This window comes from Lissotriton helveticus, chromosome 2_1 (genome assembly GCF_964261635.1).
Source record: "Lissotriton helveticus chromosome 2_1, aLisHel1.1, whole genome shotgun sequence".
Classification (NCBI taxonomy): Eukaryota; Metazoa; Chordata; class Amphibia; order Caudata; family Salamandridae; genus Lissotriton; species Lissotriton helveticus.
Window position 1 is genome coordinate 2,020,177,263 of NC_136059.1, and position 26,672 is coordinate 2,020,203,934.

Below are 26,672 nucleotides of genomic sequence, written 5' to 3' on the forward strand. Positions count from 1 at the left end.
ACTCTGAAATAGAAGTACAGCGCTGCCCAGGATCATACACAAAGTCAGAGGAGAAAAGGGACCCAAAGGGGAAGCCTGGACGAAGGAACAATATGGCTAAGACTCAGAAAGGACAGGCACTCATTAGGTGATTTAGCATTCAGAATAACTACACCCAGCATGAATGTGCAGGACATACATATGAAGCAACATTAACAATAAAGGGAATGTCGAGTAAAGCACTTGGGAGCTCCATACGGTAAGACTGAAGCTCAGTACATTCCTCACCCACAATTGCTGTTACAGATACTGACTGAAAATACCCACATATAGGATACGCATGCATAGCCAGGGTCTGTAGTAACCCTGGGCGTAGTGGGCGTAGTGGGCGTAGTGGGGCTCCGCGGAGCTACGCGGAGTGGGCGAGAAGCTACGCCCACTCCCGCACTCCGCGTAGCCCCACTACGCACCTCCCTCCCGCTCTCCCCTACATACGTTATTTAAGCAACTAACCTTAATAAAACAATTTTAAAGCACTTACCGTGTCCGGGGCTCGTCCGGGGCTCCCTCTTGAAAATAGCGTCGTCCTGGATACCAATGCGCATGCGCGGGTGGCCGCGCATGCGCATTGGTAACCAGGAAGGGACGCTATTCCAAGAAGGGAGCCCCAGGCGAACACCGGACACGGTAAGTGCTTTAAATTTGTTTTATTAAGGTTAGTTGCTTAAATAATGTATGTAGGGGAGGGCGGGAGGGAGGCGGGTGGCGGCCGACTCGGCTACGCCCACGGAGTGGGCGTAGTGTTGCCGGCTACGCTGTCTACGCAAAATGCGTAGAAGGCAACACTACGCCTACTCCGTGGGCGTAGCCGATTCGGACGCCCAGGGTTAGTCTGTAGAGCTGATACCAATGATGATGTTCTAAATGTAACTTAAAGACAATACTCACAGTAAACAAGAAAAAAACACCTAGGTAGTCAGCTGTGCCCACAGATCCTGGTGATCAAACAGGAACACGCAAAGCAGTAACAGCAAGGGGGTAGAACTAAACACAAGCACAAGCGACAAGGAGCTAGCAGGGAGGAGTGCTCAACAGGAAAGGAAGAAATCACAGGGCACACTGGGCAGAAAGCAAGCAACAAACATACAGGGTAATAGAAGCAAGACATCGGACTAGAAAGATAGCAAACTAGGAACTGGAACCAAGGAAATGGGAAGAAAGGCAGGGACTGGAAAAGGATATACAGAAGGGAAGGCTACAAGGGTATACTAGAATAGTGCTGGATCAGGATTTAAGAAAACAAAGTAGCACTGAAGGATGTGCTGGAGCTAGAACAAGAATTTAGCAAAATCTCAAAAGCCAAGGCAGCACTACATGCAGTGCTCGTTCAGGAATGAGGGAAACTGCTGTAGCTCAGGAACAGGAACTAGAATAGAGCTAAAGCTCGGGAATCATGGTAGCACGCACTGCAAGAAGTGCTAATTCAGGAACAAGGGAACCTGCAGCAGCTCAGAAACAAGGAATAACTAAAGCTCAGGGAACACAGGCAACAAGGATATCAAAAGCTCAGGTAACACTGGAAATAAGGATCGGTCTCACCGGTACACAGCTACAATGACCAACACTGGACTGAAGGGAGATGGGGCTTATAAGAGCTCACAGTAATCATATGCATCAGGTGTAAGCAGGCTAGCAGCATCAAGCCACAGGTGAACTGGATTCCTCCACCCATTCTTGGCCTGCAGGGGTGGAGACAGAGCAATGAGCAGGGAATTTTAGGGACTGTTGTTTCAGGCATGAGCAGGCTGGCTTCAAGCATGAGCAGGCTGGCTTCCACAAAACCTGCCATGAATTGGGAATGATGGCCATTTCCAAGTAGAGTCCAAATGGCTGGAAGTCAGTATGTGCATGAATGGGAGGGTGTAGCAGCTTATTATAACAATGGAAAGTCCCACAAGTAGACCTCCTGGTGGATGTCACAAGAGCGCAGGGAGAGAATTGTGACACTGCCAATGCTTGTTAATACTTTTGCATGCTTAACACAGGTCATGTGCAATGTGGGTGCCTGATGGATTTTGCTAATAACTTTGCTGTACCTGGCTTAGGTGTCAAAAGGAATAGAGTTTTTTTCAACCCCTGCCCTTTAGCAATCTATTCAGTAGAGTGGCAAACACTTTTCCCACATAGTTGGATTTTAGAGGGATATTGGCCTATAGGTACTTTGAGACAGCCTGCTTCTTGTGCAAGGGTATGATTACAGCAGATCACCAGGAAACTGGGACAAGATGGGAAGCTGCCACTAAGTTAAAAACTTTTGTCAATATCTCCATATGTAGCTTTAGATCGACCAGAAACATACCTACAGGTACAAAATTGTGCCCTAGTGCTTTGTTAGACTTCTGAGCTAATATTGTTCTCTTTATTGTAGGGCATAGAAATGCAAGACATGCTGTTGATGTATGAGCGACCTTTTCATGCTGTGTGCCTGAGGATGCATCAATTCATCTCTCGAGTTTTCAGCACTGTATAAGTTCTGGAAGTGCTCTAATCAGGCATGTACAGAGGTCAGAGGTCGAAGAGCATTAAAAAAAGTATGGGAACTGTGATGCTGTGCGTAATTGGGTGAGTGAGTGTGGGGGCAGGGTCAAAGGTGTGGCTAAAAAAACCAAAATATTCTGAACTTTTTTTAAGGTTCTCCACTGTCAGGCTACTTCCGATCACTGACATAATATCGGGGGACAAAATATAGAGTACTAAAAATATGGATGCCAAAATATCGAAAGACAAAATATTGAAGTCCTATCTACAAACAGGTAAGTACAAAAATATCGACTCCAAAATATCGTTTAAAAATATGTACTTTGTAAAAACATCGAATTTATTAAAATTAATGTAAAATTACAAAAATATTAAAAATAACTAACTAAAATATACTTAAAAATACTTAAATAACCTTAAAATTATTAAATAATTAGTTTAAGTTATAAAAAAAATACAATTTTATTTGTTAAAACATATATATATATATATATTAACATAATATTATTTAAAAATATACAACATTATTACCGTAGGATAGCGGGAGTGTAAAAATTACTATTCCTACTCCAATGAGTGCAACAGTAGGGAAAGCGTTGGATAGCGTAGCGGTAAAAATTACTATTCCCACTCCAAAGAGTGCAACAGTAGGGAAAGCGTTGGATAGCGTAGGGGTAAAAATTACTATTCCCGCTCCAACGAGTGCAACAGTAGGGAAAGCGTTGGATAGCGTAGGGGTAAAATTACTATTCCCACTCCAGTGGATGCAACAGTAGGGAAAGCATTGGATAGCGTAGGGGTAAAAATTACTATTCCCACTCCAGTGAGTGCAACATTAGGGAAAGCGCTGGATAGCGTAGAGGTAAAAATTACTATTCCCACTCCAGTGAGTGCAACAGTAGGGAAAGCGTTGGATAGCGTAGGGGTAAAAATTACTATTCCAACTCTAGTGAGTGCAACAGTAGGGAAAGCGCTGGATAGCGTAGGGGTAAAAATTACTATTCCCACTCCAGAGAGTGCAACAGTAGGGAAAGCGTTGGATAGCGTAGGGGTAAAAATTACTATTCTCACTCCAGAGAGTGCAACAGTAGGGAAAGCGCTGAATAGCGTAGGGGTAAAAATTACTATTCCCACTCCAGTGGGTGCAACAGTAGGGAAAGCGCTGGATAGCGTAGGGGTAAAAATTACTATTCCCACTCCAGTGAGTGCAACAGTAGGGAAAGTGCTGGATAGCGTAGGGGTAAAAATTACTATTCCCACTCCTGAGAGTGCAACAGTAGGGAAAGCGTTGGATAGCGTAGGGGTAAAAATTACTATTCCATCTCCAGAAAGTGCAACAGTAGGGAGAGTAAATACTTCATATATTATTTAAAAATATATATATATTAATATCTATAAAAAATTATTTATAAGTAATTACCAATTTAATATAATATAATAATTAATCAATTAAAATTACAAATTAAACTTAATTATTACAATTGGTTACCTATTAATACAAATTAATTACAAATTAACAATTAATTAATTAGCAATTAAAAATTAATTAACAATTAATTCAAATTAAATACAAATAATTAAATTATATTATTTAATTAATTATAAATAAATTACTTCCCACCCTATTCCCCTATAAACCCACAACCCGCTACAGAAAATAAATTAGTAAAATTAACAAAATTATCAATTAATCAATTAAATAAAATTAATTGGCAATTAAAATTTAAATAATTACCCCAAAAAAAGTCATTAACAATTAATTCGAAATAAATACCAATAAATAAATTTACATATTTAATTAATTATAAATAAATTACTTCCCACCCAATTCCCCTATAAACCCACAACCCGCTACAGAAAATAAATTAGTAAAATTAACATAATTATCAATTAATCAATTAATTAAAATTAATTGCCAATTAAAATGTAATTAATTACCAAATAGAAATTAATTAACAATTAATTAAAAATAAATACCAATAAATAAATGTACATATTTAATTAATTATAATTAAATTACTTCCCACCCTATTCCCCTATAAACCCACAACCCGCCACAGAATTAAATTACGCAAATCAATTAAACTAAATTATAACACAAATACACACTTTTCACACATATAATAACATAAAAAACACTATAAAAAATTTGATATTATTAAAAATTCGATAATTTTAATAACCTATATTATATACTTCGATATTTTGACTTTCTATATTTTTTAAATTCGATATTACATTACTTACCTTAAAAACGATATTTTTGATGACTATATTCTGTCCATTCGATATTTTGTCCATTCTATATTTTGAAGTCGATAATATGTCCATTCGATATTTTGTAGTCGATATTTTGACTGTTTACCGGCTACTACATATAAACTAATGCACAGCTTAAATGAAAAATAAATGCAAGTTACATTAATCAGTGGGAAATTTACTATCATAGTTTATGAAGCCTCTGTTAGTTAAGGCACCGTGTCTGTAACCAGATAGTCACTCAGTTGAACCCTGGTTCTCATTATTTCTTCCATTCACTAATTCTCTGCCCCTCCAGTCGGCCCCCCTTTTCCATTGATATCGTTGTTCGTATTACATCCCCATCTTTCCCACCATTTACTGGTCGGAGTGGTTCTTTATTTACCAATACATTGGTCTCACACAGTCTAATTTGTTGTTTTTTGGGGGATGTAATTATAGTTCTGATTTGAGTGACTTCAGGCTCCACTAATTTATTTAATAGTGCAGAGTTAGCCAGAGTTAATTGTTCAAGGGACCCTAACTTTTCACTAATCCTTTTAGATCTTTCCAATAATGGAAGGATTAATGCTTTCACCAGGTGTTCAATTTTATCTAGCAAACACTCTATACTCTTAGCCTCCTTTATTAATGGCTCAACTACACTAGGAAGAGGTATATCAGGTGGGGGTTCGTTAATCTGTTTTTTTTTATATTACTTCTTATACCCTTAGACGATTTTACCGCTACCTTAGGTTTTTCAACTTTGGTCTTTTTTGCACGTCCCCCCTTTTGTAAGTTATCTCCTTGTTTCCTCTTAGATATAGGGCCTACTACCACTGAACAATCAGATAATTTTGGGTCAGTGCACCGCTTGTTCGTTGGTTGAGCTGATATACAGGGGCTAGGATCAATCAATGGATAAACTAACGAAGAATCAGCATTTACAACAATGGGACTCGAGTCCAGTATAGTAGATAGCTCATGTCTACGTTGGGTTCTAGCATCATCCTGTGAACTTGTTATAACTGCTTGGTCTGGGGAGGGTACTAGAGCTATACTGCTAAGTGAAGATCTCCTCAAGTACATGGGATCAAGGGATAAACGGCGTTCTGTTATAGCGATTTCATGTTGAAGTACCGAAGCGGCCCTGGTAATGAAAGCATCTAAAGTTCCAGTTACCCCCGCTCCCCTTCAAGAATTTGCCGGCTTTTTCCCTTTCCCTATTGTCAATGCCATATCCCTCAGAGGTTACCACAAATATTCAGGAGAAACAAATTGCTTAACAGTAATTATACATAATGTGGGATCGAATATCTAACAATTTTAAAACACGATAAAGTATTACACGCGAATTATGACATACAGGGGGTGCCCCAACCCAGTCTCTGCCTGTCTTGGACAGGCTCAGATGGGCCCGCCCTTGGCCCGGGCTTGGCCCGGCTCGTCCCGCGCGCGTCCCAAGACGCGGAGGTCAGCGTGTCTAAATGCGCCTCCTGGTGCTGCTGAGGCGTCAGTTGTGCGCGCCGCCGCTGAGGATGCCGGGAATTGTAGTCCCGGGGCGGCGGCGCTGGTGGCAATGGTGTTCGGTGGCGCTGGCGCAAGGAAGGTCTCCCGCTGCACTCCCGATGCTACGAGACTCTTGGCGGTGTCGGCAAAGGTAGGTCTGTTTCCTGCTCTCTTTTGGCAGAACTCCCCCACATCATCACTCAACAACACCACTGCATCACTCAGTGCTTCTTACACTTTTTAATTACAACTTCTCAGCATACTGCACAGCAGCCACACTCCTCTACAGCACAGCTTAGAAACATTGCCAAAGTCAATAGCTCTACCTAAACACTTATAAGGCCCCCCAATGCATAGCCAATATGTGTCGCCTTTGGGACATTATAAATGTTTAGTTGTTCAGCACAATATCCTACATTAAACAACATCAAGTATTGCATGGCTATTCACTTATAAGGTCCCAAAAGCGAGACCTATTGGCTATGCCAATGCTTGTTTCCCTTAGTGTTTTGTTTCTCATTTGTATCTAGTGTGGCAAGACAGGTGGCTGCAGCTGACAAGGGCTGCACATGTTTGGATCTATTTATGTATCACTACCACAGTGTCCTTTAATGGTGGGTGGAAAGGAAAAAGTGGGACAAACTGGCAATCTCTAGCCATCTCAGGGGTCCTTTCCTTAATTCTTGTGAGCTTGGCGGAACCTCTGTGCCTTTTATGCTCCTACAGCAGTGAAAAGGAGGCCAGCCAGGTGACACTCCGAGAACTGTTTAGGTATCCAGGTTCCACTGGAGATCAGGGATCTTTCAATCGTTTTTCACCAGCAGTCAGGCAGAGTTTAGTTTCTTCTTTTTGGGAATTTCCTACACATATATCTAGCAACATTTGCCTAAATCCGACCTCTTTTTTCTTCAATTCCTCTTTGACCCTTCTTTTCGCCATTTTAGAAATCCTCTGTGAAAAGCCTAGCTGGCTTTCCCTTGCAGGAGCTTGACGTGTCGTCTCATGTGCACTTATATAGAAAAGAGGGAACATCCCCTCTCACTCTTCTGGGAACAGCTTCCCCTCTTGCTGAGAACAGAGATGAACGTCTGAGTGACCACTGTGGATGAAATGTTTCTGCCTGTTGGGCTTCTATTTGGGATTTCCACTTGAATGAGAATGCTATTATGCAGCCCTTTGTTTTTCTGTCTGTTCTGTTGCCTTTCCTGTCTGACTCATCCCCACGAAGCGATCACTTATTGACACTAAAACAAACTTCCCGCCATTTTCATGTGGCTGCATTTTTCTCTACTAGGCCAGCTGTTCAGCCTAATTGGGGTGCCAATTAGTCACTGGGAGAAAAGATCAACTGGTTTTATTTTTAATTTGCTTTCAGGTAGCAGACTGCAAAGTTACAGTGGTTTACTACTAAATATACTAAAAATCTGTGTTCACCATTAAATTGAATTTTGACACAAAGCAAGTTTTTTTGTTATTATGTTCCCTGGGTAATTATAAAAAATGACTTTTATTCACAATTTGGTCTTTTCATGGAAACTACAACATTTAATGTTAGTCAACCATTTATTTTATTTAGGAAATTTGAATGGTTCTGTTCTGCTTTAAAACTATGCCTAGCCATAAACACTTCATCTCGTTCATCTTGACATATCACAAGTCTTTTTTTAATCAAAAAACGAGTTGCACACAGTGCTCACTCTTAGCTTAATTCTAAAAGTCACTTCAAGTTAGAAAACTTGTACCTTAGAATTTCTCCTCCATTTCGGGTAAATGTCTTAGATTTATGCGATGCACACAAATCTCAGAAGTTCTCAAGTAAATCTATAACAGTTGTGGATATCCTTGGTACTCCAATGCATAAAGTCAACCATGCAGAGTGTCCACCAAGTTAAAAATGCTGCATGCATCAATGCAATGCTAATGCGTGTTTGCATGTTTATTTTTTATAAATGATTAATCTTTTTTACCACTGAGAATCTCCTTCTTCTACAACCCCATTAAATATGGCAGTTTTCCCTCCCTCTCCATTGGCACCATCGTAACACACTTACCTACAGTCCTTGACAGAATATGTGCCTAGCTGCAAAGAGAAGACTTTGTGGGGTCTTACCTACTTTAGTAAGTTGACTCACTCCGAAATGTCCCTGTTCTTAAACCTCAGTATGTGGCCATGATTTTACAACGAATATAACGTAATATACACATTCTCAAGTGCCATTTGTAGCTATAAAATGATACCACACCAGATTCAGTGAATCAGGAATGGGAAATTACCCTTGCAAATTAATTGTGTGTACCCAAGTTAAATTAAGGCATGTAAAACAAATTTGTGAATTGGACTTTTTATATTTCTAATTCTGAGAAATCGTGCATTCTTTTCTATTTTCAATTGCTAAATACCTCTTTCTTTTCTTGCTCCTGTAGATCCTTTTACTCTTGCTATCTACTAAGCCCTGAATATCCAGTGGCCCATTGATGTAGGTGGTAACTCCGCACCCATAGCGTTAAAGATATTAGTGGCATAGTTAACAGCAGGGGGTGGAAGTGCAGGGGAATTCAAGTAGAACCCTCAGGTATCACTGAAAACTGGGGTTTACTGAGAGATTCACTAGCTCCAAGCCTCATTCCTTTGGTCATTACCCATTCGTTCATGTGTCCTTGCCTGGATATTGTGTCTGATTTAAATTCGTGCCATCTCCAGGACTTATTACTTGTCTGCACTTTATTCTGAATGTTGGAACCCCGATAGTGCTGGTACCATGTTCCTGTGCCTTTGCAATATATAAAGAAAAAGAAAGGAAGCAGATTCTTTCTGCTCTTTAAGCTACTTGTAGACCGCCCTCTGCGATGAGCTGAGGCAGACAGATCAACTGACACCTTTCAGAAAACCACTAACAACCCACTAGTCTAGTCACCATACCCACTAGTCCGGCCACTGGATGCAAGCTAGCCTGGCTGATGAGGACAGAAAGCCCGAAAAAGGTCCTAGGATGCTTGTTTCCAGTCCAGGGAGGACCTGGCCTGGCAGTTCGGACTGGACTGTTCCCATTGGGCGCAGGGTCAAGACTGATTTGCATATGGCTGGGTCCAAACTGGAATGGCATGGTGAGCAAAAAAACGATGGATTTAGGCTCAGATCTCTGTACTGGGGTGAACGTATGACATTGTTCTGCATTCTGTCCATCAATTGTTCTTTTTGCATCTGTCCCACCGAGTGGGACCGGTATGTCCAGACGTGGGACCTTGCCCTCCATGACACTGGAGTCAAGCTATCCTGGCTCATGAGGGCTGAAAGCCCAAAACCGGTCCTAGGATGCTTGTTTCTCGTCCAGGGAGGACCTGGCCTGGCAGTTCGGGCTGTACTATTCCCATTGGGCGCAGGGTTAAAACTGATTTGCACATGGCTCGGTCCAGACTGCAATGGCGTGGTGAGCAAATAATGATAGATTTAGGCCCAGAGCTCTGTACTGGGGTGATTGTATGACATTGTTCTTCATTCTGTCCATCAATTGTTCTTTTTGTGTCAATGAGAAGATGGGCGTGCTTGGCCATCTTAGATCTAAAATCCTCAGGGAGATAATGACGTTGTTTAGCTTGTTGAACGCTGGACAAAATCTATCGAATGCGATGCGGGGCAGGTAGCGCCAGCTCAGGGAGCTGGCCTAGGAGAATGCTCTATATGGCCACTAGCTACTCTGGTTTTACAGGAAGGAGCTAACTGGCAAGGTGGTCTGCACCAAAGAAAATCATAATGCGAGATTCTCGTGCTCTTTGAGATATATACATGCACAATGCTTGTGTAATAAACAGATCCATTTTCTAGTTATATTTTACATCGCTATTTTAGCTCATAACAAACCCTAAACTAAAAGTGTGAATACTTTTTCCCAGGAATTCACACAACGGCCTGGTTCTGTAAAAAGCCAGCCTGTTGACAATTGGCATTAGACGTAAAATAACGAGGTGCAAAGTTACGTATTGTCTTAAATGAACTAGTTAATTTTTATGGTGAGCATGAAGAAACACAAACATGCACTCTGCGTGTAGCTATTTATCGACAGACAACTATACCCCGAGACTTCACAACATCACCCCAAACGTTTACGATTCTTGAAACATGAAGATAAATAAACCCTCGCGTGTCCACGCAGGTCCCAAGAGATATACCTCATGGTTTCCTTGGTGATTTCGGAGGCTTCTTCCTCAACTCCTATTTAGAGTTTTTAATACACTCTTTCGTGTAAATGAACTGCTCGTGAACGCTAAAAATCAAGCACGAGTAAGCTGTACAATTTTACAGATGTGTTTAGCATGCGAACCCCATAAGACTGTTTGCAGAAGCCTGTGCTAATGCTGTGCGCGTTTCCTCCACAAACAGAGGCTGGAATGTGGCGGCCGATGCTGCTGGTCGCTGTCCGCGGTGCTGAAGCTCGTTACTGGCGCTCATTAGCACTCTGCCGCTGCCCAGCGCCCCCGTCGCGCAGCCGAGCCAAGTGTGGGAGTGAAGCGAGCGGAGAGGGGTGCTGCTGCTTCCGGAAGTTGGGGGAGGAGCGCTGTCAAAGGAAGAGGGGCGAGTGCTCGTCCCCGATCCCTCGCTCGCTCCCCGTCGAACGTGCATGCCCTTCGGTGCGCGCGCCTGCCTCTTCCCACAGCTGTATGCAGACGAGAGTGCATGTGTGTGTGAATGTACGCACGGAGGGACCCCAGCATCGCCGCCAGCCATTCCTGCTGCACTCCCACAGCCTGGTCCAGGGGATCTCCACCCGCAACAAGCGACTGGCCACAATTTTTTATTTCCGTTTTTTAAATATTGACTCGTTTTTTTCGGTGCTAAACCTGCATATCCATCGCTCGACGGATGTAATCGCACAGGAGAGCGGGCAGCGGGGAAGAGACAAGTGGATATTTTCTGGATGCACTGTTTTTCTTGGAAATGCAAAAGATTATGCCTATTTCTGTCTTCCTTGCTCCCGTTCTGTGGGGACTGATTTTCGGCGTCTACTCCAACAGCATACAGATAGGTGGGTACCTCTGACTGCAAGCATCCGCGCAGCCCGAGCCGGGCTATTTTGCAGCATCTGTAGGACGGGGCTTGCTCGTGCATTACAGTCATGGAGCCTGTTTGTGCATCCCTTGGTTTCTGACGTGTTCTGATATTAGGCACAAGCATGGCTGTATAATAAGAGTGCATTCTCGGAATGCCAGGGGACGCTATACTGTTAGAAGGGATTGGAATATGGAGTCAGTGTGACAGAATAGAATCCTTCCCAATCACCCCCTAACACAAACCTTCATTCTTACAACCGAAGCACACACGCTGGTCTTTCTGCACTCTTTTAATTGACAATCAACCCGTAGTACATTTGCTGGTAACCCAATGATGCCTGAGTCTGGTGCAGCTGTGGGAAACGCTGCCATGGCTGATGCACTGTTTTTATTTGCGTATTTAATTTTTCCACAGGCGGCCTGTTTCCCAGGGGAGCGGACCAGGAGTACAGCGCCTTTCGGGTAGGAATGGTCCAGTTTTCTACCTCCGAGTTCAGGCTGACGCCCCATATCGACAACCTGGAGGTAGCGAACAGCTTCGCCGTCACCAACGCTTGTGAGTACTAAATATTCATGGCTGTTTCAGGGGTGGGTGGCCGGGAGGCCAGCGGTTGGGCTGACTGTGATGGGTATGGCCGCTAGAGGGCGGCCGCGGGCCCACATTCCAAGGCGTAGATATGTGCATGGCGCAGAGGGAAGAGCCCAACTCTCCTCTCATTGGGTGACATGCAAGTGTCGGTTCCTGAACACAGGGCATTCTAGTGTGCACATAAGGGAATCTGCGGCTCTTGTGTATGCATCCAATGCTTTTCATATCAGAAGCCAGTCACCTCTGCAAGAATGAACAGCGGTGTTAGGCATCAGCGGCGGGAAGGTCTGGCCGGCCGGCGGCAGCAGGAAACAACCGTGGCGGGCCCCAAACTCTTCCCCTCGACCCAGCCTTGCAGTGATCGACAGCTGGTTTAGATGCTGCCATTGAAAGTCATAATTTCTGCAGGTGTATGGATACAATTGTTCTACGACCACGGTCTCATCAGACCCCTTGAGATATCGTGATTTAAGCCTCGACTTTGTAAAACACGTCCAACGCTAAGGCCCTCACACCCCAGGTACCCCCAGAAATCACAAGGGAGTGCGCCGTGTCAGCTGATGTATTGCGCCATTCCAATGTGGACTGAGTCATTCCCATTGGTACTGGGGAAGGCTAAAAGCTACCACGTGCCAACGTCACACAGGGGGTTACAGTGTGACATCCGCCATACTGCGATGCCGTGTGTTACACCTCAGCCCACTCACCAGGCGCCCTGTGACTCACCACCAACCCACCGTTGGCAGGGCAGTAATAAATCACCCCGCTGCACTGTAGCGTCAGAGGTTTAAAACTGCGCTTTTGAAAGAGGACGCGCGCTGTATTTGGCCCACTTCATTTTACGGCATCTTATTCAAAGTGCTGAGATCGGGAAACAGGTTACATAAAACAGTCAAGGGAAAACATGGAGGCAGATCTGAGCGAGCCTGGGACGGGAGGCGATCACCATCTTCCCATTGCAGCTTCGACTGACGGCTCAGCAGGTCCCTCTTCAGGCGGATATGAGTCCTCCAGTTGGGCGAATGGACGTCCTCTGGGTATTAAAGCACCCCGAGGACCGACCCCTGTCCAGTGAATGCAGATTACCGCACATTTTCATTCATTCGTACGCGCTTGACTGACAGCGCGGCCGCAGGGACCTCTAAACCAGTGAAGACAGCCAACTCTTTCAGCGCTTTACAATTAACGCAAAATGGCACAACCCGCTCATTCATGCTTTACATCTCGTCGTGTTTAATGGGGTTTCATTTTACAAAATTCACAGAAATTACATAATCACAAGGGACCACGTGAAATATGGGAATTACTTTTTGAGGACCCCAAGTCGCCGGACTGCATGTTTAAAATACTAGAGATAGTTCTAAGTGCGTCCTAAATTATAGTCAATAAAGCCCATTCCTTAGGTCAGTCCATCGACCATAGAATCTATCAATGGGATAGTATCTTTGGTTCTTTTTCTGACGCACACGCAGCCAATAGCCGAGTATTTGAAGCTACAGCGAGTTTGCCTATAAATCACGCGTCCAGAGGTAAAGGCTGCAGTCATTCAGCGGTTGAAGAACAGTTTCTGGGAATGTGCCCGGCCTCTTTTCGGTGATCGCAGTCTTTTGCTCTGCATGACTATCAGCTCACCTTCGGGTGTGCAGATCACACAGTGCAGAGCACACAGTGCAGATGCTGGCGCTGTGCATAATGCGATGAACCGATCTTCCGCAGGCATCCCCAAAACACGAGGAGACAAAAAGACAGTGCTTCCGTCCCTTCTAAAAAGGTGTATTTTAAAAACACTCCCGGGGTATGTGGCTTCATGGTATCTGCAAGCATATCATAGTTCCAGCACGTAAAACATAATGCGTAATTGTGGTAAGAGGGTTGGAGCTGCGCGTCTGCCTCAGTTGCAGAGCCAATAATCAATACGAGTTTACGGATATATGAATGGGGAGGGGAGTCCCCCACCTGCGTGTAATGCGAACACCCGTTGCGCTCTGCGGGCTGCCTCTAGCCGCAGATCAGTCCCCATGCACGACGTCAGCCATTACATTATGCACGGGAGAGTGGCACCTGGAACCCTCCGAGAACACGCGATGCTTAATTTGCGGAGGGCTGCCCTCCCTTCACCAGCCAACAACGCAGCAATGTTTCACCCGCGCTTCTCCCCTCTGGGAACCGCGAGGGCCAGGGGACAATGACAAGCCATTCATATCCCCGGCACGAGGATTTATGTGGCACGCCAGCGCTCACGGGAGGGGCCTGCCGCGGGCGGCCTCCACTTGCACCGAGCATCCTGGGGAGAGAGGGGACCTGCGGAATCAGGCGGAACCTTGCACTCCATCCGCCCAGGGACACCCCCGCAGGGCGGCGAGAGACCCCTGGAGATGAGCTCGCTGCTCCATCCATGGGCCAGGAAGAGTGGGAGCGGACAACATGGAGTGACGTGGACGATGCCTCTCCATACACTCCTCAGCTCCCCCACCCGTCCACCATCTCCGCTCCTCAGACCCACCGTCATCTTCTACCAACATTTCTCTGAATCGGATTACATATCATCAATATAGTTCTTTATTTCAGTTAAAAATATCAAAAGAGCAAGGTACAATCAACCAATGCACGTACAAATTATGATATCATCGGCAATCTTTTTTTCTGGGAGCATCCCTAAAAAACAAGCAACATAAAAAAAAATATCTGCTCATTGGATACCATCTTTAAAGGGATCAGGGCCGGCTTGATCTGCGTCAAATTCAAGTATTTAAAAAAAGGTAAAATATACTTCTTAGGTAGGTGCGTATAAAACCCACAAACATTATAAAATACGATGTATCCTGTAATAAGCCAGGATCACACCCAGATGCTCTCAAGTCTTCAACCTAGTGCTAGCCTTTCCTCGACTCCAGCAAGCAAACAGTGTAACAAATGTAACCTAAATCTTGTTAGCAAAAAACAATGATTCCTGTTTGTTACAAAAGACAAATAAGGTTCACTACACATGCTTGTTTTCACTAAGGCTTGGGCACAACAGTCGGTTTGAGTGTGTCACTATCTTTAATATCTCTTCTAATGTACAATAAACTAGGTTTTGTCCATTGCAAGTGTAACTTGCCAATTATCTCAGATTTTAAAACAAATCAGGGTGCCCTAAGGTAGAAAAGGAGCTTTTCACATTCCTACACCATGGAATCTCACATTCCCACTCAAGGTTAATAAATCTCTCAAGATTGCATGATTAAGATCTGTTTCCTTCCTTACCCAAATTGAGATCCACTTCAGAAGAGGTTACAAAGAGAATAAATATCCACATTTCTGAGTCAAGATACACATTGACAATGTAAATAATAACATTACTTGAATATGTTTTACATGTTGGTGCTACTGCTACTGGAAAATACCTCACGCGGTGTAGGATTGGGAATTTTTATTCAGATATGTCTATGAGATGACGTTTTCCATGTCTGCACTGATTACCGTGTTCCTTTGAGCTTTCTTGTGTATATGTTCTAGAGAGAAACAAACAGACTTGAGAGTTTTGGTGCAATAACTATTTTTCTCTCTGTTTCTGTGTAACCATTTGTTGATTAAACTGTGCTGTCATGTGTGGCTTTGCTGCTCCTAAGACACTTCTCAGGTTGTTGCTCCCCGTCACTCCTTAGACATAAACTAAGCCTGAGAGCTCGTGTGTGAGTTCAAGCCTAAATGTAGAGCCACAGACATGCCACATAAAGTGCAGACCAAGTACGCAACCGAGACCATTGAAAAATGGAACTTTGAAATCCCTATATTCCATAAAGAGCTCAACTTTGAGTCTCCTGTTGGGGAAGTTACTAACATTATCTGCCATGGGGGAACCAAATTACAAGGTACTGTTGAATACATTTTAATGGCATGAGGAGGAAAATTATGTGGCATGAAACAATACATTCTGCGGTAGTATTTCTCTATAGTCATTCCAGTACACATTAGCATGGCCTGATAGATATCATCTTAATAGATAGAACCTGCTTAATAAACAAATACAGCAATCAACAACTGGTGGTCTTTACTGAGGCACTGCTCCTGCAAAACCCCTTGTGCAGCGCCTTAGGTGTGGCCTAGGCTCACCTTTAACTGTTTTGCCAGCCTCATGTTTTCCTCCCCAAAAAACTGCCCTAGAAAAGCTTCAGCTGTCTCTCTAGCCTCATGTTTTACACAAAAAATACAATACAAATCCATACATATTCATAAATTGAGGTCCTCTTCCTCCTTAGGTCTATTCAAGTGCCATTCACATTTTGTTTCCGCCCACAAACGCCTGCAGCTTGGACAGTGGGCCAGCCCACTTCAGTCATAATATTTCTTCAATTTGTTGGAGATATTTTACTCGTGTGCAGCCGCACCTCTGCCTAGAAAGTAATCCACTCCTGTATTATGGTTGGCATGCTTTAGTTTCATGGGTTTTTAATGTATTTTCTGTAATGCACTTTTTTTAATTACTTTTTTTGCAAACATATGCACGCCATCTTTAGGAAGCAGAAATTGTGTTGTTTATTGCTTGTACTCTTTTAATGAGTATGGAGGTGAATTATGTGGCAAGTGCTCTGTAATTATGTGGAGAACGCTGCAAACACAGAATCACCTTACTCCAGTGGCCTTACATTGAAGACTGACCACGTGAGACACACGAAGGTAGTTACATTCACAATGACAGCACTAGAGGGCGTGTCCCTGACTGGATCACTCATCCTTTTCACGTACATGCAAGTAAAGTCGCCATTGCGAAGCCAGTTATCGACTCTTACATGCCAGAGTTGAGTGGTCCGCCTTCTAGAATACAAATCCAGACATAAAGCATAGGAAAATATAAACTAACGAAATGTGTTACTAAAATCAGTTAACGCCTTCTAGTATATCCTCAAGAGCTGTGTTTCCATTACGTGTGCTGCACAGCAAGTCGCATGTAATTATTGACATATAATATCCACCTGTCTTTTGTATGTCGAAGACAACCGGTTCCTTCCTCGCTTTACTGGACCTATTTAAAGCTGCAATCGTGTTTCCCGTCTTCCTCTCCCTCAATAGCTCGTGCAAACATCCTTTATGCATAGTGCTGTGTGAAGAGCGAGCACAGCAGTTAGTGATGTTTCCATGACTGCCATCTCACACAGGGCCACCGTGTGACACACGATATCGGCCCCCATCACAGGGTCTCCCGGTGAGGAGCCAATATCACATGGTGGCAGGTAACCGAGCTGAAAACCACTGTAGATAGCGGTTTTCCAGCTCCTTTTCCAAAGCTTTGAACTGCTGACATCAATTAAGGGGTGTGAAACACCCCAGGACATCAACACCAGCCTCAGCAACCTTTTTTTGGGGGGTGAGGAGGGGGTTGGAGGTTCAAAGGTTGCAGGTACTTCTCAGCACGAGGCTCCGCCCATTCCTCACACGGTCAGATTGTTCTTTAAGTTGGCCCATCAGCGCTCGCACTTGTTCTGCGGTTTACTCTCGACTGCCTAAGGGGCCATGACCTTACATTCTTTCGGTGGGCAGTTGGGCTTTCTCGCTGGAGAGGTGCATGGATCCAGTTATTCAATGAAGCGACCCTCGTCTGTGATAAATATGATTTCACGCTCCTTCCATATCAGTTTCCCCTTCTTCTTCAAAGTGGGTCTGAAAAAAATGAAAGGAACCAAAATCTGCTCACCTACAAATACGGACATTTATTAAAAAAAAAAAAAAAAAACATAATTAGAACACGTTGAGATGCCAGTTGCATCCACAAGGGGTCTCCTGCACCGACAGCTTGCCTGAAGTCTTTTAGGCCACATGCCTGAATCCAGCAGGTCCCACCGTCCCACTAAGTCATTCATCCATCCACGGCGATGCTTTTTAGTACAGCTCAGTCCTCTGCTAAACCACAGTATATTCTGAGGCTTAGGGGGACGTTGTATGAATAAACACTATAATATCGCTCTCTCCAAAAACAATAAGAATGACGTTTCTTGGCGTTCCCACAGAAGGCCGCTTGAGTGCTGCGGTTGTACCAGAGCACAGTTGCCGCCTCTCTCCTGCAGATGATGGATGGGTGAACGCCTTGAACACTCATTAACACACCCACCAGATGGCACAGTTCACTTAACGACTGTTGCTGTGTATATATTAAGGCCTTTGTCGGTACCATGGAAATCAGGGGGGAATTAGAAATTGTCACCTGATTCAAATTCAAATCCCTATAAACGCAGACCTCCAATTCAGCCTGGCTGTTAATCAGCTCCCAGAAGCCCAGCATGAAGCTAGAAGAAAGACTGCAACTCCGTGCACTAACACCAAAGATGTATATTATTATTATAGCTTTATATTTCATGGATTGGTGATTTCTTTTACAATGAACGGCTAACTCACGATTGCAATTGCCGTTTTAATGGCAACATCAAGCCTTTGTTTGAGATTATTCAGTTAAAAATATTTTGGGCCCAGTTAGAGTTTGGCGGGCGGGATTCTCCATCACAACTGTGGTGGTTATCACCCATACCTTGTATTATAAATGCATTATATCCTATGGTACTTGTACTACAGTGGACGGGTTATCTTCACAGTTTAATGGAGTATCCCATCCGCCAAACTAGGCCCTTTGTGAAATAAGTCTTCGTAGTCAAGATTGGGCCATATACGTGCAAACAAAAACACTTTTACTAACCTGCCGCCTTCTTACTTTTAACCCTGGGGTCCAGAGCAGCGTGCTGCTCACCGCAAAGCATTTCTGTGCCTCGTCAGGGGTAGTAAATGCTGTATAAATACAATGAACATTTTCAAATTCCAGAAGAAGACGAGTAATCACCATGTCTAGAGACTATTTAGAAGATGGCATTATGGCATAAACTCAAAATGCCACTGCGATGGAAGGCTTACATATCATTTGTTGCAAATGCACCACAAATAATCGAGACACCTTGCTCTGGAGATACGCATACGTGAATGCGAGAAAATAACAATTTTCATTTTTAAAGAGTCCATGGAGAGGACCAGTTCCATCCTCCTTACATTCATATGTGTGTATGAATTCATACTCCCTCACACACTGTGTAAGCAAGTGCCACATGCATGATCATTTATGTGACTGTCCTTGCACACAGGAATGCGTAGATACGTCATGTTCCTATGACCATGTTGACTTTTTTGCTTTAAAGTGATTCTAGCACTTGTCTTGTTGTTAAATACTCGACAACTCATCACCAGTTTATTTTTAATGTTTATTTTCTATATCTCATTTGGATTGCAAAAATCACTTGTCTTAATGTTCAACAGATTAAAATTATTGCAATGCTGCATTTGCATAACAAATGTTTTTTATTCTCCAAATGGAAAATATATTTACTTGGGAAAAAGGCTTTCCTCTGGACCCTCTCCCACTTTCTCTATGTTCCATTTCCATTCTGGTTATGATTTATTCCTGGAGATTAAAATAGTACATCGCCAACTGTATCTACAGTAGGAATGTGCCTTACAAAATTCGTGAATCCCACAGACTTGCAAGCTTGTGGGGGTTTACCTACTTTCCCAGTTTTCCCCACCGTAGAAAACCCTCTCCCCATCTCCTTTGGTTATTCTCACATATGAAATTACATCATAATGGTACAGATGTATATGTGTGTTAATAACACTGCAAGTGGAATTTCAGATTTTTGTCAATACGAACTAACACTCACAGAAAGCCATTTGCTGAACAAAGTTTAACTTAAGCACAGAAGTGCCTTTCATAATTTAACCCAATATGTTTTCAGGCTTGAGAAAGTTGCAATACTTTTCGATTCCTCAAACTTTCCAGAGCACCTACAACATTTTCAGTTACTTTGAATCTGCGTGTGCCAAGGTCATACTTCATGAATCAGGATGGATAAACGACTGTGCCAGATCAAGGTTGTTTTTCTGCTAATTACATTTGTCTACTGGCAGAGGGGTCTATGTGTCTCTTTCCTCCTCTGATTTAGAAGAGGAAATGGCAGACTTTTGTTGCAGCAGTCAAAATACTTGGGCAAGAGCGTGGGATCCACTACAAAGGGGAGCACGTGGATGAGGGGAATTGTAGAAGGACAAATAAAAACGTTCTCATCAGATTGGACATCATCTTTAGGTTTACGTTCCATTCCTTATTAAAACTTTCAACTCTACATCCGAGTCACAGAATAAGAATAGGTATGAACTTTAATCTTGCAAACTGTAGTTACAAATATGCAACATCCACCAGTATGCAAGAGCAAAAAAAATGGGCTTTCTTTGCTATGGATATAAGGTGTCGTACTGGAAATTGCAGTGGACAACCAACAGCTTTGAAGTTTGTGGGCTTTGACAACACATACACAAGCCGTTTCTCCTCGCTGGAGATGCACTCACATTTATTCCTGCCACGGCAGGATCTAGTACATTTCCAGGGTTGAAAGGAAGAATAATATTCCCACCTGTAATAGGGCAGCTGCTAAAATGATTTCTCCATTTGGTCATGCACATGTTCACATGATTTATTCATGCCTAATTTTTCAACTGGTGCAAGTTGAACATGCTCGAATTTGATTCCTCCATAATCTAGGTAATTTGAGTTCAGTTAAAAAGAAAAAAAAAACACCGGTATACTCTGTTATTCAACCATCAACTCTACTACACAAGCAAAACAGCCAGCCATTCAAACAATAGAACCTGCACTGTCTTTTGTATAAACTCATATTCAGTCAATGGAACATAGACCGATTACATTTCAGAGGCCCAATTTTATAGACTTTGCAGAGGTGCATAATAGATAAAATGCTTCCCTCCCCTAATTTTTGATGTTGGAAGTAAATGGACAGTGCTTGATTTGAGCCGGTGGTTTCAGGTGCTCACCACCCGTACTTAATGGCTGGCAGCGGCACTAAATTGCGGAACCTGCACTTATGACAGTTGCCACATGGTGGCGTTGTTTGTGTAATTTAAAGATTAGCAGAAAAACACGTGTTTGTTAGTTCAATATACATTAAACACAACTTATGCCTACCAATCAAGCCATTCTTAAAGCTTTGACGGCCTCGAACAGTCTAGTTGTCACACTTGTAGCAGCATGAGGGTTAGTAGTTGTGTAAATACAGTGACAATGTGAGGTGCAAACTGTGGTGGCCTCCTGACGAGATTCACGGCACTTATTCTTTACAAATCAAGCACTGTAAAGGGAATTGAACAAATGGTAATTAATCAAGTCAATTCAATCAATCATTTCTTTCTTTATTCGTCCTTCCAAAGACAGAGATATAAAAGATACACATAGATATAAATATCATAATAAATCAATCTTGTCGCATCAAATACAAACTCATTTTCCATTTAAAAAGAATACAACAGCTCACAAATACAGTACTTTTTCTCGAAACTAAAGTTATAGCTGCAATTATTATAAAAAAATACACGAATAATAAAATCGGGCCTGCAAAGGAGTTAGCAAATCAGGTAAACAGTTTAGCAGCAATACCAATGCATTCCATACAGAAAGTGATAAAATACATTACAATTAAAACAGTATACTCCTTCTCTTTGCTAAAATGCACTTAAAAAAGCTGCCAACTGCAAAACATACATTGAAATCAGTAAGTTGCTGCAAAAAGTACAAAGCCGCTTTGCACTTACTAAATTTGTGTCTGCGCAAGAGAGGTATTAAAAATGTCCTGGTAAATGGAATATAACATTGACCAAAAAATACAAAATGTAAAATGGTTTGACTCTAATGTTCATCACAGGGGCAGACCATAATATATTCTGAAGAATACTGACCTAGGGGAAAGCATACCAACCAACAAAAATATCCCAGCCTGAATCTAGATAACAGATTCCTTTCATGCACATTGTTTACGTATATTAAATTAATCAAGTCTTTAATACACAACGAATTTTGTACCAAAGCAAAACATGGACAAACCTCAAATGATTCTATTTTTGCTATGTTTGGAACCAATCAGTGTTAGCATTTCAAAATGAGACATAGGAAAATAATAGGTATATTTATGAAGAAATCATGCAGCGCAGCAAGTCAGCTTGTTGCACTGCGTGATAGAGAAAGGGTAGGAATGCGCTGTACCTAACTTTATACAGTGCATTCCTTCTTTTCCTTGTGCCGGCGCATAGTGTGCTGCCTAGCGCCAACATAGACAACTTTGCACAATAGTGCATGGGTGGCTGCATTGCAAACAGGATTTTTTTGTGCTGGAAGATGCACCTTCTAGCACAAAAACAATCCCAAAAAGCATTTTCCTCTTTCTATGTGTGCTGGAAAATGTAGCACACAGAAAGAGGAAATAACGAGGAGAAATAAAGATATTTCTCCTCGTTATGCCTCACATAGGGAGGTGTGGCATTTTGATGCATTCGCAGATCTACCACTAATGGTAAATCTGGGACCGCACCAATATCTATGGGTGGATGCGTGAGAACACCCATGCTCCACCCATGGTACACCTCCATGGGGCAGAGTAACCCAACGCAACCATTTGTGCTGTGTTCTGTTACTCTAGATTTATCAAGCCATGCAGGGCCATGCAAGGTGGCCTTGCCTGGCTGGATAAATCTTATTTATGAGTTGCATTGCTCTTGTGCCCCATGGCAAGGTGCAAGGGTGACGCAACTCTTTCCTAAATATCCCCCTAAGTTTCATACCGAACTAGTTTGGTCTGTTTCTTATGACGAATGCAGCCAGTGTAGGATTAAAGTAATTAGCTTTATTTTTTAATCAAAGTTTATTCAGAGACAAATTTCTATCGTTACTGTAATGTTGCGGCAGTTGGGCGCAACCATTTGTGGCCTTCAGCCTGCAGAGCCTTAGGTCTCCGCCCCCACGAGCGTGGGGTAGTTAGTTCAGCCCGACGCTATTACGGAGGGCACGTTAAAAAGTAAATAAATAGCCCGGAGCCCTGGGCGTGGCAGGCAGAGTACTGACCACTACAGAAGCACACGTGTTGTCTCCAATCATTGTTTGTAGGCCCAGAGCAGAACAGTACACTGGCGACGAGATGGTCACTCCACCCCATCGCGTGCACAGCCCCGCCGCTCGGTTCCTCCCGAGCCCGCTGCTGCAGCCGCTGTATACCCCCCCTACGGCGCTCCCTGCGCCCTGCCGGAAGCCTGCCATCCCACCCGGCGGAAGTCCTTACCGGCGGCTCCTTCGCCGTGCACCGCCTGGTGCCCCATCTCCTGCGGGCCCTCCGCTGCACTCAGGCACCCAGCGTGCGGTCGTCTCCTGCGTGGGAAGCCTGCTGCTACCGGCCCCTCCTCTCCTCCCTGAAGACTTTACGGGCCTCAGGTGCGTGCCTCCATTTGCCCCTGGCGCCTCCACCGCCTCTGCTGGCTCCCGCCCTCCTCTCCGGCCACGCGCCTGCACGCTGTGCTGCTGGGCCTGCCGCGTGCGCCGAGTGGGCGCTATTCCTCACGCTTTCCGCGTGCAACGTTACGGCCCCTACCAAACCCCACGCATCTCGCGTGTGCCGGCCTGCCGTTCCCCACGCATCTCGCGTGCAACGCTGTTTTGGACTCTACAGGTCCCTGGGAATCCAGCCCCACGCGTCCAAGTGCAATCAACCGCCTGGTGACCCGGCCAACCCGGCTGACGTCCCCTCACACCTCGACCGATGGCCACAGCCGCTGTACCCCCGCTGGAGCCCTTCGCGGTCACAGGCACGCCACCTTCGCAGGCAGCTCGTTGGAAGAAATGGGTGGAACGCCTGGAGAACTACTTCGTGGCGGCGGACGTCGCAGTGGAACGGAGACGCGCGATGCTGTTACACCTGGGAGGCGAAGCAATCCACGACATTTCGAAGGACGTAGCAGAAGGTGGCCCACCCCGGAACTACGCCACGCTGCGCGACGCCATCACCGAATATTTCGAACCATTCGCCAGTGCGGAGTATGAACGATTCCTGCTCCGGCAAGCCCGCCAACTCCCCGAGGAATCAGTGGATGTCTTCTATGCGAGGCTAAAGAAGTTGGCCAGCACGTGCACCCTCCCAGATGTCGACGACGAAATCCGCGCCCAATTCATTCAAGGCTGCGCCTCCTCGAAACTGCGGGAGCGAGTCCTAGAAACAGGCAACATGTCCATGCGCGACATCTTGGCGTTGGGGCGATCCAAAGAACTATCGAAAGCCAGAGCTGCGCACATGGAGCCGAAGCCCGCAGTCGCAGTCAAAGTGGAGCCGGTTTGCGCCATCAAAACCAATACCACGGAGACACGCTCGAGACAACCACGACGAGGGAAGCCAAGTCCTGCCACTTCCTCTCACGAGCGCGCCTGTGCCTGGTGCGGAGGAGCAACTCCTCGCAATGGAGCATGTCCAGCACAGGGAAAAATCTGCAGCGCCTGTGGAAAGGCCAACCATTTCACAAGTGTGTGCCTATCGTCGCAGAGAAAAAAACAGGGTGGCCCACCCAGGAGAGTGAGACAGCTCGAACCACTACACAACACATCCGCCAGCAGCGACATGGACGATGACGACACCGACGTAGCATCCGTCCACGTTGTGCGAATGCTCAACACCCTGGCAGCAACACCCTCTACAGAGCCCATGTGCACAGTCAACGTGCAAGATCAAGCTGTAGCAGCCCTGATTGACACCGGAGCAACCATCAATCTCATGGCGGCCAGCGTGTACCGAACTTTAGACACTCCACCAGTGCTCCATCCAACCCGAGTACAAGTATACACCTATGGCACCAGTCGGCCCCTATGCCTGTGTGGAGTCTTCCCAACGTCACTATCGCACGATTCTGCTCACCTGCAAACCAAGATCTATGTGTCGCAAGAAGGGTCCGGATTCTTACTCGGATGCCGAACAGCTCAAGACCTGGGACTGATACAATTTGCGCTCACCGTCCAAGCCCACAGCCTCGACCATCTTGTGTTTGAACACACCTCACTGTTTGAAGGGATTGGCTGTTTGAGAGGGCCTGCCATCCGTCTCCACATAGACCAATCGGTCGCCCCAGTGGCTCTCCGGCACCGACGCATCGCGTTTCACCTACGTCCCAAAGTGGAGGCAGAGCTGCGGGTACTCGAACAAGCTGGAATCATCGAACGGGTGAGCGGGCCCACCCCATGGGTGTCACCCATCGTGGTAGCCAAGAAACCTAAACAACCCGACGCTGTGCGGATCTGCGTTGATATGCGCATCCCCAACCTTGCTGTTAAGCGTGAGCGCCACCTGACGCCAACCATAGACGACATCATAGGTGAACTATCAGGCTCAAAGTGGTTTTCTAAGATGGACCTGAGATCAGGGTACCACCAAATTCCTTTGCACCCAGACTCACGCCCGATCACTACGTTTTCCACCCACGCCGGCCTGTGGAGATATACCCGGCTCAACTTCGGGATATCGAGCGCCGCAGAGGTGTTCCAGAACATTATTCAAAATGTCTTGCAAGGGTTGGACGGCGTGTTGAATGTAAGCGACGACATCCTGGTCCACGCCCCGACCCTGGATGAACACATCCGGCGACTCCAAGCTGTCTTTGCCAGACTACAAGAGCGAGGTCTAACCCTTCACAAAGAAAAGTGTGAGTTTTTACGGAAGGACATCAGCTTCTTTGGCTACAAGTTTTCGGACCAAGGAGTAGGACCGGACCCCGACAAGGTCAAGGACATCCACGAAGCTCCTGCCCCAACCTCTGTGACTGCTGTCCGCAGCTTCCTTGGGATGGTTACATACTGTGGGAGGTTCATCAAAGATCTATCAGACCTCACCGGCCCCCTCCGTGACCTCACAAAATCTACAGCCACCTGGGAGTGGGGCCCCGAACAGCAAGAATCCTTCCAGAAGACCAAAGCAGCACTTTCGGCGGATACAACCCTGGCATACTTCGATCCTCGCAACGAATCACAGCTCGTGGTGGATGCAAGCCCGACCGGGCTGGGAGCCGTCCTGGCTCAACAACAAGCATGCGGAGAATGGGCACCAGTGGCGTATGCGAGTAGGACCCTCACGGCAACAGAACAACGATACTCGCAAATCGAGAAGGAGGCCATAGCCATCTTGTGGGGGTGCTGACATTTACACATCTATCTGTATGGACACCCTTTCGTCATCATCATGGATCACAAACCCCTTGGCCCACTCTTCAAAGGCTCGTCTTCACGGCCCCCCCCTCGCATCGAGAAGTGGGTCCTCCAACTACAAGAATTTCACTTCTCCGTGGAGTACCGACCCAGCACCTGAAACCCAGCCGACTATCTGTCAAGGCACGCCCGCCCGGTCACTGCAGGGGAAGCTGATGAAGCCGATGCCACCGAAGAATACGTTAGGATGATTGTGGAAAGATCAAGGCCCCTGCCTATCTCCCTGGAAGACGTGTCGCAAGCCACCAAAGACGACGATTGCTTACAGATCGCCATCCAAGCCATCGAGTCAGGGAACTGGAAGCCACTCCAGAGTCCAGCATCCTTCCGTACCATGAGCGCCCACGCGACCCTGAGAGCTCTCCACCAAGTCCGGGACGAGCTGTCCATCTCTCCGGAAGGATGTCTCCTAAGAGGCCCTCGCCTGGTGCTGCCTGACAAACTTACCCAGCAAGCTGCCCTCCTGGCCCACGGCAAGATGGCCTCAAGCCAACGGGGAAGTTGAGAGGCTGATGAGGACTTTGAACAAGACTGTCCAAATCGCAATGGCAGATGGCCAAAACTTAGAGCTGGCCCTGTACCAATTCTTACGGGAATACAGACTGACACCTCACTGTACCACAGGAGTCCCTCCAAGCCGCCTATGCTTTAACAGGGCTGTCACAGACTCTATCCCACACC

At 45.2% G+C, this 26,672-nt stretch overlaps 1 protein-coding gene across 5 annotated transcripts in view; it reads left to right on the plus strand.

Annotated features, from left to right (window-relative positions):
- Positions 1-10,925: 10,925 nt before the first annotated feature.
- The window catches only part of GRIA2 (glutamate ionotropic receptor AMPA type subunit 2), a 512,702-nt gene continuing 496,955 nt past the window's right edge, over positions 10,926-26,672 (plus strand). For all 5 annotated transcript variants that reach the window (XM_078676989.1, XM_078676984.1, XM_078676985.1 and 2 more), the window contains exons 1-2: positions 10,926-11,285; positions 11,726-11,866. In XM_078676989.1, the coding sequence (XP_078533115.1) occupies positions 11,198-11,285; positions 11,726-11,866 (229 nt within the window). In that variant the 5' untranslated portion in view covers positions 10,926-11,197. The remainder of the gene's footprint in view (positions 11,286-11,725; positions 11,867-26,672) is intronic.